Source organism: Leiobunum rupestre, chromosome 9, assembly GCF_980474605.1.
Source record: "Leiobunum rupestre chromosome 9, qqLeiRupe1.1.hap1, whole genome shotgun sequence".
NCBI classification, from domain to species: domain Eukaryota; kingdom Metazoa; phylum Arthropoda; class Arachnida; order Opiliones; family Sclerosomatidae; genus Leiobunum; species Leiobunum rupestre.
This window is the reverse complement of record NC_143392.1, coordinates 53,491,066-53,508,583: the sequence shown is the minus strand read 5'-3', so window position 1 is coordinate 53,508,583 and position 17,518 is coordinate 53,491,066. Positions and strand designations below refer to the sequence as shown.

The following is a 17,518-nucleotide window of genomic DNA, read 5'->3' as shown; positions in this document are numbered from 1 at the left end:
GCAATTTCCCTTAAATTACAGGCTATAAACACTGAAGCTTATAGTAGCGTTGGTGAAAAAAAAAGTGGTTAAATATGTTTTGGGTTCCATAATTGCGATTCTGGGTTCAAATTTGTATATATAAAGGTTATCACATCAAAGAAAGCTTCAATGAAAATTTTCCATCTCCTACCATAAACTATGGGTGAACATAGAATAACAATGCCTATTTTCAACTATATATAATAACAACTACCTTTACATTTAATTCTGGAAAACTATGAATCTGCTAGTTCAACACAAAACTTTAATGCACATTTTTCACCAAATATATGTTACCACTTTATTTTTTAACCTACACAGCTAGTCAGACTTGGAGAAGGTTGTTTTTGTTATGTTCTCGATTGATTTAGTCAAACTACTTTAATCTGAACACAAACTATTTTAATGAATATAAACTTTACAAAGTAACACAAAATCATTACGGCTTTGTTTTCCGTCGCCGAGCTTTTCTTAGCCCTCTTGTTTAAACCCGTACCTCTTTATTTTTGAAGACTACGCGCCACTCTCTAGCGCCATCTATTAAGTTTAGACATATAAGTATTAAGGCGCGTTATTTAGAATATTACATATTGTTATTTAATATTAATGTGCATTAATATCACATCTCCCTTTCTTAGGAAAAGTTGATTTTTTTAAACTTTATATATCGTACATAATTTTCTTCTTAACGTGAGGGCCTGATCTTGATACGTAACCATCCTGAACTGTGCCATCAGGAGTGTGCTGCCTGTTGGGTCGACTGGTTCTGATTTTCTCTGGCCTTTGGAGTTGCGCTATTTGCAGGCGGACTCTGACCAATCGGCCTGTTCAGGGGACTGTTGACTGGACTCTGGTTGTGAGGTGGCGTCGATGAGCCGTGAACAACACTCGGTATTGGTACAGGGTGAAACGCTCGTTGAGGTTGGCTAGACGCCTTGTGAACTGGAGTCGTTACTTGTGGAACCTGATCAAGTCTTGGAAGTGGTATGCGGTCAAGCATTTCCGATCTCATTGAGTTTGGAATAAGAATTCTCGTACCCATCATCAGTATGCCATTTTGAACCGTGATTGAATCGCGAAACGGGTAATACTGCACACAATTGTCCTGAACTTTGGCTTTCGTCGGCCATCCATTTTCCGCGTAGCGCTTGAGATTTTCACATTCTACTTCTCTTGTTTGAGCTTCCCAAATTTCCGCCATTCGCTTGTCCGTGGCTGGTAATTGAGATATAACCAGCTGTACATAAGCTTCGACCTCTTCCTCCAATTCGTTATCGCCAATTGTTTGTAATGGACTTCGCGACAAAGTGTCGGCTGCCACAAGTTCCTTTCCAGGAATGTAAACTATCTTATACAGGTATCTCATTAGCCGAATACGAAGTCGCTGGAGTCTGGGCGATAAATCATCGAGATTTTTCGATTGTAGGAGCGTCACCAAGGGTTTGTGATCAGTTTAGATTGTGATCTTTATTCCAGTAACAAAATCTTGAAATCTTTCACATGCCCAAGTGATAGCCAACGCTTCCTTTTCAATTTGCGCATATCGCTTCTCAGTCTCTGATAAAGTCTTTGAAGCGTACGCTATGAAATTATACGTGCCGTCTGTCTGTTGCTGTCGTAAAGTGCTGCCAATTCCGTAAGCTGAGGAATCTGCCGAAACAACAGTCGGTCTATTAGGGTCAAACAATCCGAGAACCGGTGAACTTGTTAAAACTGTCTTTAACGTTTCGAACGCTTGCTGTTGGGGTGGACCCCAAACCCACAAGTTCTTGCTGCTCAATAACGTGTACAATGGGTGTAACGTTTCATACATATTTGGAACAAACTTTCCAAGATAATTGGGCATTCCAAGTACTCGTCTCAGCTCTGATACATTCGTTGGCGGTTCCATCTTGGCTATGGCCTTGACTTTGTCATCGTCAGGTCGAATACCTGTACCATCGATGACGTGACCCAAAAACTTTACTGTGTCGACGCCGAATGCACATTTGTTCGAGTTTAAAGTAACGCCGTTCCCTTCCAGTCTTGATAAAACTTGGCGTAAAGAAATATCATGTTTACCGACTTCGTCACCCCAAATGAGAATGTCGTCTTGTTGACTAATACAATTTGGAATGTTGTCAATGTATATGCTATTGCGACGCTGAAAGTGTTCAGATGCTGAGCTCAAACCAAAGGGTAGTTTTTCGAAATAAAACCTCCCAAAAGGAGTAAGGAATGTTGTCAAATGTTTGGACTCTGGTGCTAGAGGGACTTGCCAATAACCAGAATTGCAGTCCAATTTTAAAAATATCTTGGCGCCTGCTAACATTCCTAGTGTGTGATCAACGGTTGGTAACTGAAATCTTTCCCTTCTAATAAATTCATTGAGCTTCGTGAAATCAATACAGATGCGAATTTCGCCATTGGGTTTCTTAACAATGACCATGCGTGCGCACCATTCAGTTGGAGTCTCAACTGGTGAAATTATTCCTACTTTTTGCATACATGTACTTTCGAGTTCAGCTTTAAACTGGTTCATCAACGGAATTGGTACTCGTCTCGGGGATGCAATTGCGTACGGTATCGCCTTTTCCGTCAGTTCTATTTTATATAGTTCCTTAAAATTCCCAATACCGGAAAATAATCTTGGAAAATCCTTCCTAAGATCGACGGCAGTCTTGCTTAGAACATTGTACAGGCGTTTTATTACCTTCATGTTCTCACTTGCATTCAAACTCAGCAGTGGTATTTCCAGATTACGAATGGTGTAAACTTTCGCAATATGTTTAACGTCTTGAAATGACAGCTCAACGTCAATCATACCTGTACATTCTAATTTTGACTTTGCCGGACCTAATAGTGATCGGTTTGACTTTTGATATTTCAAACTCTTGAACTTTTCTCGAAACATAACTTCTGGTATTGCTGTAACTTCAGCACCGGTATCAATTTTAAATTTTGTCAAAATCCCCTTTACTTGAATATTAATTACCCAAGATTTGTCTGTGAAATTATCTGTGATGGAATCAATTTTTATGTCCAAACCTTTTATTTCACCCAGGAAAGCAGAATCGTATTCAGCTCCATTTTGTCCATTATGATTTTCTTTAACCTCATTAACTTGTTTTCGGTTACGACATTCCTTTTTGTAATGTCCCTTTTCCTTACAATTGAAACAGGTTAAATTCCTGGCTGGACACTTATCAGGTGAGTGAAATACTTGGGACCCGCTTTTTGTGCATTTCAACTGTTAAGGACTTTTCCCAGGATTCCCAGAAGATTGAAAAGACGTACGTGCACTGTTACTAGTGGTAGACTTATTTTTTTTTGCGTGAACCCACTTTATTTACAGTTGCATCCGCTGACTGACTTCCATTCATTAGCTTTTGCTGTCGTTTTACTTCCTCGTGTTGACGAGTTGTAGTAATAGCTTTGTCCAAAGTCATCGTACTATCAAGCTGCATTCTTTCCGATAATACTTTGTCTCGTACACCAACCAAATTTCCAAAATCACAGGTTTTAGCAAGTGCATAGAGTGCCGTAATGTATTCTTCCATGTGTTCCCCTTCTTTTTGGTTGCGATTGTTGAAAGTAGCTCTTTCAAACACTACATTCTTTCTTACCACAAAATATCCATCAAATCTGTCAAGGACAGTTTGTTACACTCTCTGGTCCACCGGACTCAGCCCAAATGAGTTAAAAATGTCATCAGCTTGATCACCCATCATATACACTAAAGCATTTACTTGCTCAGCTTCGTCTTTATAACACAACCCAGAAGCCATACGGAACCTTTCAAACCGCCTTTTCCATTTTGGCCATTCCCCTGGAGTCGAAAAAGGGGAAACATCTGGCTGAGAAACTTGAAATGAAGCAACCATCATAGTTGGAGTAGTTGTGGTAGGTGTGGTGGAAGGAGTGGTAGTCATTGTGAATGGGGTGCGAGACAGAAAAACGCACGAAACAAAAACGCTGGAGCAAACTCGGTTCAAAAAGCCCCTAACTTTGGCCTTGGCATGGCACATGGGCCATGCCAAACGTCACAAAAAACTATCACTACACAGGAACACCGCAAATTTACTGGGGAGATTCATATCCCACTTTTGACACCATGTTATGTTCTCGATTGATTTAGTCAAACTACTTTAATCTGAACACAAACTATTTTAATGAATATAAACTTTACAAAGTAACACAAAATCATTACGGCTTTGTTTTCCGTCGCCGAGCTTTTCTTAGCCCTCTTGTTTAAACCCGTACCTCTTTATTTTTGAAGACTACGCGCCACACTCTAGCGCCATCTGTTAAGTTTAGACATATAAGTACTAAGGCGCGTTATTTAGAATGTCATATATTCTTATTTAATATTAATGTTCATTAATATCACAGTTTTTAATGAGGGTTCAATTGATGGTATATTCACTGTTGCAAAATTTTGTACACCTGATTTCAGATTTTACGTGATTTCACTTTTGATTTAACATTATGAAAGCTACTGATTTGAAGTGATTTCACTGCTGATTTGTACACCTGATTTCAAAAGTGGTTAACCCCTCGGGTTCAATTACATTTGAAACAAAAAGCTTGAGTTTGTTGAGATTTTAACACTCTGTACCCTATATCACTTATTTAAAATCTCAAGTATTTTTTTTCACATAATTAGTTTAAGCACTAGGTTTAGTTAATAATTGCAAATGTTAATAATCTGTGTATTTTTTTACTTCATCTGATTTAAAATTAAAACACTTGCACAAAGATTTTTCTATTAAACTAGTGACACAGAGTCAATGCAAACGCTTATTACACTCGTAGTATGAATTTCGAGAGCGTGGTAAAAAATTTACCGATTGTCAATAATAGTCTTTAAGAATATTTCAAAAATAAAATTCATTTTTCACTACTGAATTTCTAGGAAGGAATCACTTTTCATGGAGTTGATATGAAAGAGAAACCTTCAAGGACAGTGATGCTTTACGTATTCTTGAAATTAACTAACGCCACGTAAATATTTTTATATTAATGGAAATATTTCAAATATTAGGAGGACAATTAGGGAAGATATAAGTTGAATTCGAAATTATAACTCGCGTTAAAATTTTCTTGTTAAGTTTAGTACGTACAAAGACCGCTACAGTTCCCATTTATTAAAATTTTTGCACTAGAGGTCTCAGTATAACGTAAGTTTCACATCAAACATAAAAAAGGTTGTTGGTACCTAAAAAGTGAAAACAGACAACGGATTTTGTTTGAATGAAAAACAAGACATTTCCGATTGAACTTTTTTCTACGTTTCAGACTAGACTCTCATACGGTTCTAGTGAAGTGTGTTCCTTTAAATTTCGTATTTTTTAAAGATAAAAAGTTTTCAATAATAAACTTTTATCCAAAAATATTTCGTATTTGTAGGTTAAATACTTTTTGAGACAAGTGGCTAAATGAGCACCCTAAACATAAATTTAAAAAATTAACAGCAACGCCTTTTACCCCTGTAGCAAATTAGAGTCGGGCCGACGTCGGCAAAAGGTGCTAAACACTAAAGTCGGCCGACGGTCGGCCGACCTTTGGATTTCGGGTCGAAATAGTCCTACGGGTAAAAGGGTCGGCCGACCGTCGGCCGCCTACAAAACGTCGACTCATTACCACCTTTTAATAGACCTAAGAACTGACCCCGAAACTACGTCGGCCCGACTTAGAATATACTGTATAATAACGTCGAAAAGACGTCGGCCCGACTTAGAATGTACTGTATAATAACGTCGAAACGACTTACTTTTTGATATTTTATGTGACTGAAAATGACAAAATAAAACGGTCAATATAGCTGTATAAATAGCTATGTACATGTATGTAGTTAGTGAAGTCCCATGAACGGGAGTGAAACAATGAATTTATTTCCGTCAATCGGAAAGCTTTAGAATCTAGAGTACAGAGTTCTATAGTTTCTTGGGGCTTAGTAAAAGTGACAAACAAATCTTCATTAATAATATCTTAGCCAAACATATTTAGCTACACGAATGTAACCTCCTTGAGCTGAGAGATTTTTAATAAGGAAACATTCTCAGATTGAATATATAATCTTTTTCGAAAAAATATAATACAGAAAGGAAGTTATTTTAAAAATATTTCAATTTGTTTTATTAAATCGCCAAAGTTTAACAGTTTTGAGCGATTAATTGGCAAATAAGTGTTGGATAGAAGTCGACCGTTGCTCGGGCTATAAATGTGTCATGTCTTTTGCAAGTCCTGACTGCTATTACAATTCAAAGTCGGCGTTTGGACTCTAAATAGTTCCAATGTTAAGACTCTTAGAGTCGGCTAGTGGTTCAAAATGCTAGGTCCCTATACCAACTTTAAAAGCGACCGAAAACGTACTCACGAGGAATTATCAAAAACGTTTAGGACTTTTAGAGTCCGTATTGGAACCAGGACCGAAAGGCGACTTTTCGACCTTAGCCCGACCTTAAATCGACTCTTTGTGCTACAGGGGTAATAATTAAATGTAAGGTCTATTTTAAGTCGGATAATGGTCGGCATACCGACCATAAATAATCTCAAAAAAGGGTTTAGTGTCGAAAAACATTCGGACGTTTTTAGGTCGGCATTTGGTCGTCGACTATAAAGCGACTTTTCGACCGTACCCCGACCCTAAAACGACTTCATGTACTACAGGGTTATAGAATTAATGAATTCATTCATTTTTTCCTAAAATAAAACCAGTTTGTGTCGGTCGATATGATTATGGCCAGTTCATATAATATAGGGTCGGCAAACCGACTCGAAATAATACCAAGACGATTTTTACAGAGTTTTCTCTCAATGTTAGTTTGGTCGCTTTAGAGTCGGCGTTAAGTCGACGACCAAAAACCGACTCTCCGACCACTTCCCGACCCATATGCGACCCTAGAGATGAGTCTTGGGGCCGTTAAAGGCGGGCTTACCCGACCCGACCCGAACCCGAACCCAAATTGGGGCGGGCCGGGTTTTCGATATGGAAGTTTTTGGCGGGTCGGGTCGGGTCGGGTTTCACTTTATATTTTTTTTCGGGCCGGGTCGGGTCGGTCTTTTTTTTACGGGTCTGGTCGGGCCGGGCTTTTTACATGAAACTGAGTAGGTCGGGTCGGGCTTTTATATATTAATGATCGGGCTTTCCGAGTTTCTATTCTATTCGCAACCGCTAATCTCTACATGCAGAAAGCGAATTATTTCATTATTGCTTGTTAACAAAAGCGACATGATAAGACTCAAAAACGTTGCCATCACAATTTTTTTTACTGAGAGCTAGTTTCACAACAGAGTACAGACTACATAGCCTACTAATTGGAAAACATACTTAATATTTGGTCTATATACCCTGGCGCCTTTTCACTTTTAGATTTACTCGCCCGTAGCGAGACATACGTTCTAAAACGCCTCACTTGGCGGCGCTCAAGTGGACCAAAATTTTAATTTGGTTTACCTATGATTCCCCCCTCTCCCGAGTCTCCAACGTTGCTCTATCTTTTCACTTCGTGACGTGCGTTGTTGTGGGAAACTGAGAAGTTCACAGTTCATGCGGTATCAGTGCTTCCACATGCGGGGATTTTTTCCCTTTTCCGGGATTTTTCAACCTTCCAAAATGCTTAAAGGGAATAATGCAATTTAAGCGGGAATACGGGAAAAGTTAGGGAAAACGGCATTTCGCTAAAACTTAAATAAATGAGTTTTGAAAGCCTTTAGGTAGTCAACTAGGCATAGCAATTGAAATTTAGAATTCGGGAGCTTGCTCTAATATATAGTACAAGCTTATACTATAACCATAAAAAGTGCAAGTTTATCGGGTCGGGTCGGGTCGGGTTTCAATTTTATCGGGCCTTGGCGGGTCGGGTTTAAAATTTTACAAATTTTATCGGGCTGGCCGGGTCGGGTTTCAATTTTATCGGACCTTGGCGGGTCGGGTTTATAATTTTACAAATTTTATCGGGCCGGGCCGGGTCGGGTTTCAGTTTTAAAGAATTTTGGTGGGCCGGGTCGGGTCGGGTTTTAAAAATAGCCGGCCCGACTCATCTCTATGCGACCCTCTTGTGCTACAGGGGTAACGAATTAATTTCTACGTTATGGTTGCTAAAACCTACGGAGCACACCCTTTTTGTGTAAATAAATGATAAGTCCTACCTTGTGTTTAATTTATTAGCAATATTTTTTGTGAAAATGAATAAACCTTAAAATTTAAAAAAGTTATTTTGACCTTAATAATCGAGATACCATCCATTTTATTTTAACGTATATTTTATCTCTATAAGTAGGCTTTTAGCTAAAATATTTAATGAATTTACAGTTGACCCTTTTTCTGAATCCAACATCAAGTACTACCCCGCTAATGAGCTCATATTGCAAAAACTATAACATCTATAAGACAATTGACCTCAATATCGACGTTAGATGGTCCGTTTAGCCTGGGATACCAAATTTCGTATTTAAAAAATCAATACCAATTGAGATATTCATTATAATATGAAGAGAGTGCGCAAAATCTATTAAAAAAAGTCAAATTTGAAAAATTCATAACTTTTGAAATTTTTCAATTAGGGCCCGCGTGCTTCATACATTTCCAAACGAGTGCTATATAAACCCACAAAAAAGTTTGGTTGAAATTCGCCACTATCGAGCAACAAACCCTGTCGATTTAAAAAATAATTACTCACCAGTCTTTTCGGAATCTACTGCTGGTTGAATCTTTGAGCTTCTAATCCATTTTTCTTGAGCCCGTCGGTGCAATAAACGCTCCTAGCCGGGAGTAGTGGCTCACTCCTGTAATCCCAGGCGTCCGGGAGGCAGAGTTTGTGGAAGGCCGTGTGAGGACGACCACTAATCCCCCAACGGGTGGTTGTCATACTTCCGCCACGGGTGTCCCAACCCTATCCCCAATTATCCCCCCGTTGGCGTGGCCGTAACACATATCTCGCACCTGATTAATCAAGTGGACGAGCGGACTGTATTGTCCCACCCGTCACAATGGCTCATAACGAGCAAAAAAAAATATAATAAACGCTCCTAGACCAATGTGCCATATTAGCTACGGAACAGATAAGACAATTTTAAAACCATCGCTTTAGAATTTTTATGACATTTGTATATTTAAATTTAATAATTAAAATCGTGTCACTAATTTAAAATGGCTTTGTCTTCAAACTCATTTTACTTCTAAAAGTACACTAATGAACTTTGGCCACTTGTTATTAAAGTTTATCGCCTCACGGATAAAAAACAATTGATAGTTTAATGAAAACAATTGGGTTTAAAGAAGAATATCATTCACCAGATTAAAGGCTGTGTCCGGTTTTGTGGGGTAGTTTTTGGGAGCCCATATCTCTGAAACGAAGCACTTTAGGACCCATGTGTATTAGACCCTCTTTACTCATAGAGACCCATAGAATGCATATAGAAAGTTTCGGTACTCTTACACATAACACCCTGTATACTATTTCGCTTAAACTGACTTTCTAATTATCAGTGAAGCGTAACATGTATCGATGGCTCTGCGGTAGAACACTCACCTGTCATGCAGAAAGGCTCGGGCTCGAATCGATACTATTGCATAATGACAATAAAATGTGTATGGTAAAAATTTGGTGGAAACCCTGTGAATTGGACGTTGGGACGTTTATAATAACCCTCAGCAAACGTCAATAACCAGTAGAAGTTAAATAGTAGTTACACAGTAAATACAAAACACACATTCAAGAACACGAAAGGAACAAACACGCGACACAATACTCACGAATGGATGTCGTACGCAATGAAAATAGCGCTTCCATATTTCCAAAACCACGCAACTGAATAAATATGTACATGGTTTGAGAAATGAAGGCAATTTAGAAAACGTTTTACGAAATCCCAAAAACTGCGAACGTGGTAGTGACATTTGCCCCGAAACTGCGAAAGGGTTCGCATTTCAGATAGACACGGTGATTGTAATACCCCTCCGAGGTTATAGTCCCCTCGGAGACGTAAAAATCGAGAAGAAATGCTTTCCCTCATAGAAAACGTCCATTAAAAGCTAAAGCAACAAAATGAACCATTCGGTACGACGTTCCAAAAATAGAGAAACTCAGAAAAATAGAAGATCTTAATGATTTAATAAAACTGCATCAAAATTAAATTATATAATATGTAAAACGTGTGTATCTTTAAAGACGTCCTGGATTAAAATGATAAGGCACATTAAGTTTAGTAATCTAATCGTGGAACCTGCCACTTAATCTCACTTTAAAGTCACGCGTCTATCTGCTATTTTCTTTATAATAAAAACACAGCAATCATCTACGATCGTTAATCTGACATTTTGTCTCACGCAAAAACTGGTGGGAAAGTAAAGATTAAGAATTGAAAGAAATATCACCGGTTTTAATTGGGGAAATACAATAGGCTCGCAGATTATTATCTAACAAACCTTATTCTAGTTATCGAAAACATTCATATTCAAAATTAATAATTGTATGGCAAAAAGTTAAAAGTATGGCACTTGTGTATTAACGCATATTCGATTACTATATTTCTATACAATATATATCTAAGGGTAGTCTGTTACCATGATTTTTCTTCAAATTGTCAAATAAATGCATCTCTTTATTTTAGGCTCATTAACGTGAAATGCTTTGGGTATTTTCCAAAGATTTTGAACGATGGTGTAAGTATTGGTTTTTTAAATAAAAAAAAGTGCTTCAAAATCGCCGAAATATTTCGTAGTTCCTATAAGTCTTCTGTCATAAAATAATGAATTCTATTATCTTTTGTCGTTAATTTTAAAGATTATTTTCCAGCTGATTTTAAACGAAAATGAACATTGACTGAGATTATTCATGATTCACACACTTTTTTGTAGGTTTTAGACGTTTTTTCAGCAATGACATCAACCAAAAAATTGGAGGAAATTTTGTCAAGAAATGGTGTTCGAGCAACTGAATCCTTCTCGTCGAATACTAATTATATCTTCACTTGTTTGGATAAGCAGTTCGAAGGAAACGATGCCGTGTTACTGCATCCTCAAGCTTTGGGACTAATTATTTGGAGTTTACTCATGCTTTGTCTCTTCTCAATCTCACTCCTCACGGCCTGCCTCTTCCCGGAAAACTTCTCTGAATTTTCCCGATTCCGCAGGATCAGATTTATGGCCGAGAACATCTTCTTCTTTTTCTCTATCTTTGTCGTCAATGAATCCACAAGTAGCTTTTCAAATAAAACTAAAAGCAATTTTCCTTTTGAAAAAATGAAATTAATCATTGTTCTGATATTACATAGTCACCCCGCTTGCGAAGAGCTTATTACTGAAAAAGTGAATCGGCGAAGCTCATTTTTTATTTGAACTCGTAATGTAAAAACATTGAATAAGAAAATAGACCCTTGTATAAATTTCTAGCCTAGTCCCCTTACTCTTGTGAAAAAGTTTTTATTAACAGGACATTTTTCTCAAAGCCTGTTTAACCTAGAATATAAAAATTTAAAAATTATAGTTCAAAAGCAGGGAAAGCTTCAATTTACTGATTTTAGTAAAAATTTTAAATATTTAACTAAGTTGATTAAGTAAATCCTGGTTCTCGTTAAATATCATCAGCTCAGTTCAGAATTTCTATCAAACTTTCATATCATCGACACAGAAACAAAATGAAGAGTTGCGATAAAAAAATAAAATTAGTCGTGATGTAAATTTATCCATAAATGTCTCGTTGAAAACCCAATTCTTCGCTTCTATTCTTATATTTGAGGCTATGGTAAAATTAGCTAGGACCGTATCCATTTTATGACGACCTCTTCCACTGAACTCTATTTAATTAAATTTTCGCATTGTCACAAATTCCACTGAACTCGATTTAATTTAATTTTTGCATTGTCACAAATTCCACTGAACTCGATTTAATTTAATTTTCGCATTGTCACAAATTCCACTGAACTCTATTGAATTTAATTTTCGCATTGTCACAAATTTAACTGAACTCTATTTAATTTAATTTTCGCATTGTCACAAATTATCAGTTATTAAATCCACAAAAAACTGGTTACATAAAAAAATGTATGTCCCAAAATTGCTTGATAAATTTCTTAATTTTTAAATTCTGCAGGTGTGGGAGCGTTGCGTCACCGCAGAATCTCTTCGAGACTTTGTTTGTCTGGTTGGCTTTTAGGAGTCACTTTTTTTGCGCCAATTTTACCTTTGCAATATGAAAGGAGATTTAACGACAACAACCATTACATACGTGGATACAATTGAAGATCTCTTTAAGACACCTTATATAAACAAATACTTTGAAGTCATGTCGAAATTCAACTTTAATTTGCAGGTAATTTAATAAAAAATAGTGCTTGCTTAATTTAAGCACTAACAGAAAAAATTGTATTATTGCCAAAAATCTTTTAAAATATATTCAGTATACCAATGGACAAAGAAAAACGTTTTCGCGGTTAATTAATTTCAAAGGACAACAAATTAAATTAATAGCTCTTTATATATATCAGAATAACGAGAAATGGAAACACTTTCGTTAAATATATTTTTAGGTTGTCTTTTTAGGTTTATTGGTTTTTTGTGATACAATTACGTAACATACACTGAAAATAAAAAAATATGTTTCCAAATAATTTTCTCCTCGAACTTCTGAAATGTTTCTAGGTCTTAAATTTATACCTAGACGTCTGACATACAACAAACACTATAATTGACTATCATTTTTTAATTAATTTAAAACTATATATTAATGTATATACTATATATATATTCTTTTTCAATTCAGATTTAATCTGACAGTATCGCTAAAAAGGGAATATATTTAAATAACTAACAATTTTGTAAAACATAGTATAAGCAGCACCATATATACCATTACCTAGGATATCATAAAAAAAATATAACTCACCTTATCTAGCAATAGCCAAGATAGCGTAACGTATCATAGGTTTCAAAGGTTGAATGTAAATATTTGGAATAAATTGGTGCTTGTTTCTGTATCTTGAATTGGTACTCAATAAAAATAGCACAATAGTGCATAGTTGTAGGTTCCCCAGAATTGAACAGAAATCTTACTTAAAGTAACAATTTCTTTTTGTAACCATAAACGTCGTAGGCAACTGAGGAGGGTGTCCCGAATTGCTCTAACTGGCCATTTTAATCTAAAACTACCAGGGGCGTAGGAACGTTCTAGAAGTTGGAGGGGGCAAAGTGAAATGGTTTTGAATTTTTTTAATGGAGTGTAGCTTCTCCGAATGCATTTGAAAATTTTTCTACTATATACATTGGCGGGAAAAGACTGAAATTTAAACACAGTTGAGGTTCAACAAGCTTTGTATACTTTTAAAATGATAATTTGAGCCTTGCAAAGATTTCAACTGACCAAAAAGTTGGAGGGGGCAATAACATTAGTTGCCCCTCCCAGTAAAATTCTAGGGAGGGGCATTGCCCCCTTGCCCCTCCCCTGGTTCCTACGCCCCTGGATTACGCCATCACCCTGCGACAGATCATCATTAATATCTTTAACCGACGTCATTCAGTGATACTTATGATTATTATGTTAATTATGATTAAATCATATATTTTATTTTTATTTTTTTAACAATAAAAATATTTTGGTACAAGCTAGAGCAGTACAATTAGAATATTTACGTGGCGAATTGAACTAGCGACGAAATAGAACATAATCGGCGATGATTAGGTTCCACGTCACCGCTAGTTCATTCCCCGCCTAAGGAATTATTACAATATAAGAGTCTTATAAGGGTAGGTTATAGTTACAAACTGGGCACTTACAAGGAGAGTACCCGAGGTGTTAATTGCCGATTTTGTTCAAAGTCGGTTGTAATGTAGACCTATATGAGATATGAAATGTTCCAAAAGCAGATGTTGCACTTCCCGTTCGATTTGCCATGGAAGCTGAAAATGTTTTGACCACTTTAACCAAAAAAATCTCCGTTTTAAAAAGCATGGAATTTTTTTTTGGTTTTACCTACGAAAATTTAAATCGACCACGTTTAGGTAAATTGGAACATTTTTGGGTAATTTGGAACATTTTTGGGTTAAAGTTGTAAATATTTTTGGGTAAGGTAAGGAAAAAATCTAATTTATGTTTTAAGTGGTCAAAACATTTTCGGTTCCCATGGCAAAACCAATGGATAGTACAACGTTTCTTTTTGGGAAATTTTAAATTTCATATTGGTCTACAATACGCCCGACTTTAAAACAAAATCGAAAAAAACACCTCGGGTACTCTCCTTGTTAGTTTATGAAAATTAAATCTGGGGATCTAAATGGCGGAATTAACTTTCGTAAGTTATTATATTGTTTTCAAGAAATTGCAGTCCATTTTCACTCTAAATGGGGGCGTTAGTAGTTTAGATTATTATTAAGTACTGTGTTAAAGTATTACAAGCAGAAATACAGAAAATGAGAAATAGAGTAGTATCAGTGAGACGTCTCCCATATTTTTCAGTTTGCGCACGTTCCTTTAATTATATAACACTCTGAGATTATGTACGTTAGGTTAAGTAAAATCCGACTCCTTGAAAATAAGAGCTGGCCTGCAGTCGTTAATTCACCTCATTGCATAGGGTCTTAATTTTTTCAAACATTTCTGCTCATTTTGTTCTTTGAAATCGAATTTGGAATTTTTTGGATGAAATTTAGCTTTACCGAAACACGTCAACAAAAAATAAAAGTATACGAGGAATCGGAACTTTTTGCAGGTAAGCTAGACGGCGAAATCAAATGCGCCCAACGGGGCCCAAACCGAGGGGCAGTTCTCTCCTTCGTAGAGTGCAGAAGTCAGGGGCTTTGGAACGTTCTAGAAGTTGGAGTGTAGCTTCTCCGAAGGCATTTGCACATTTTTCTACTATATACATTGGCGGGAAAATACTGAAATTTAAACACAGGTGAGGTTCAACAAGCTTAAAATGCTTTTTAAATGATAATTTGAGCCTTGCGAAGATTTCAACTGACCAAAACGTTGGAGGAGGCAATAACATTGGTTGCCCCTCGAAGTAAAATTCTAGGGATGGGCATTGACCCCTCCCCCCCCCCCCCTGGTTCCTACGCCCCTGAAAACTAAAAAAGTTAGACATGCAAAATTTTAAGGTTTTATTTTTAATATAGGAACGATATACATATAAATTTTCAAAACATTGGAAAATTTGACGATATTTTTTTTCTTCACTTTCTGTCTCTATGAAAAATTTATCATTTTCAATGAAACAAACTTTTTTCTACATTTCCGATAATTTTCTTCAACTTCCTCCTTAAAAATTTTCTTCTAGCAACAAAATAAATTAAAAAAAATAAACTTTTCTGAAAACTTGAATGTAAAGCGTTCCCATATTAAGAAAAGTACCTAAAATTTTTGAAATTCCGCAAACCCTGTATATATTTCATCGAAATCGAATTTAATTTAATAAAAGTATGTAGATTTCAAACAATGAATATCCAAAAATTAGTAAAATGGTAAACTGACTCACTTATAGGTTCCCGATCACAAACATTCTTTATAGGCTAGAAAGGGCATTTTTTATCTATCGATTTACATTTCATTATCTTTGCTAGACCGAATTGTTCAAAAGTTATGTTGAATTTGGGGCTAGACGCGGCATCGGTGGATTCACTGTTGGTTAAACTAGTTTTTTTTTAAATTAGTGTAAATATTATTAATTAATTAATATTTTTTTAAAGGTATTTAGGTTTATTTTTCACCGTGAAATTGAGAGGATCCAGATGGTAAATTAATTTGAAAAATGGGCAATGACAGGGACTTAATAAATTGTTCTAGTTATTGACTAAATTTCTCAAATCGCCGCAGTTCAAAGCATCTTAACTAACTGCAAAAATTTTGCCTTTATTAGTATTCCGTTTAATAAAATCGTTTTCATAAGTGTCTTTTGTATTGCCAGGAGAAGAGCCCTTTTGCATCTCAGATAGCACAACACTTTTTTGATTCTTACTTTTTCTCGTTACTGAAAATAACAATGAGAAATTCGCCACTGCCAAAATTTCTAATAACTTGAAACTTCTAAATTAAAAGGCCATAACAAACCTTAAAAGTTTTAAAATTAATTCACAATTTGGGTACTTTTCGCTTATAAAAGTTTATTAAAGCTTTAGAATTTTATTATGACTAGGCAATAATCAATTAAATATAACTATAGTTTAATTACTTTATTAAATGATTTGCTAAATGGTTAATTTATTATTTCGAATTCACTTTTTTAATTTACAACGATTATAAATTAAAATTATTATCATTATTCAACAATTTAAGAAAATTGAAATTAAGAAGTTTGCGAAAGTTTGTAGTTATTTATAATAAATATTGATTTTTACTACATTTAATTATATATTATTATTATTTTGCTATTTCCATAACAAAAATTTTAAAAGTGTAATCTTATTTAATATTTCATAATTTAAAATTTTTTAATTATGGTAATTTGCATTGCAATTTATTTATAATTAATTGGTTTGCATTATTTAAATGAAGTATTCTGTCGAAAGGAGTTTTTAATTAATTTAAAAATATTTTCATAAATATTAGAAAGATAAGTAATTAGCAAATAAAAGCTATGTTCAAATAGCAATTTGCATGGAGTAATTTACATTTTTAATTAATTTTTTTTATTCTTTTATAATTATATTATTAATTTTCTAAGTTAGTAAATTGTAAATTTCTTATCAGAAAGTTATAAAATGGACAAAAAACCAATTGATTGTTTACATTACACTGCGAAAAAATTCTTTAGACTGATACCCGAAACTGTTTTACTATGAACAACTGGGCATCGCATTTTAAAATACTTCTCCCTGTCCATAGGTGGTTTCTTCTAACTTAAATTATCGCATTTTAAAACGTGCTTTATAGGTCTATTTCATTGCGAGCACTAAAACCGTTAAGTTTACTCTGTATGTTTATGTTTCTTTCTATTTCTTGCTTGTCGACTTAAAACGGTTTCAACAATTTTCGCAGAAAGAGGCCCCACCGGAAATTAGAAAGTTCCTGAAAACAGCGCAACCGCTTATGAGTTTTCTTCCAACTCCAAATTCAGCCTTTATCGGACCGTCACTCATTTTCCCAATTTTGCGTCAGGAAAGAAAACACTGCCGCCATCTCTACCACAGCAAGAAGAGTTACATGCCGGTGTTTTGACGCCTGTTTTACTCCGCCAATCTGCCTTTTGGCATTCGGGAGACCATCGAATATCAGTGAGTTTTCGACCTATAGTTCCTGATCGACAAAATTTAATAGACTCACAAACAACGATAAAGGGGTTGAATTAAATTTAAGTTAATAATAGTAATCAGCTACGCTAATACCCAAGGAACCACCCTTGACGTAAGTCATGTTGCAACTTTTAATGCTTTCTTTGGGCCAACCTTGCATTGTATTTCATCATTTGATTTTGCCTGTGTTGCAGTTGTTCCACATTGCGTCTTGTAATGTTTTAGGATTAACTTAATTTGGGGTTTGGATGTTTCTCCCCATTAGCATCTCATTTGGACTTATACCGCCTT

General features: G+C 35.6%; 1 protein-coding gene across 1 annotated transcript; it reads right to left on the bottom strand.

Annotated features, from left to right (window-relative positions):
* Window positions 1-754: 754 nt before the first annotated feature.
* LOC149930895 (uncharacterized) lies at window positions 755-1,912 on the bottom strand. Its single transcript, XM_090157970.1, has 2 exons — window positions 1,526-1,912; window positions 755-1,348 (listed from the first exon to the last, which is right to left on the bottom strand). The coding sequence occupies exons 1-2, from the start codon at window positions 1,910-1,912 to the stop codon at window positions 755-757; spliced, it is 981 nt and encodes a 326-aa protein (XP_090014096.1).
* Between the last annotated feature and the right edge of the window lie 15,606 nt (window positions 1,913-17,518).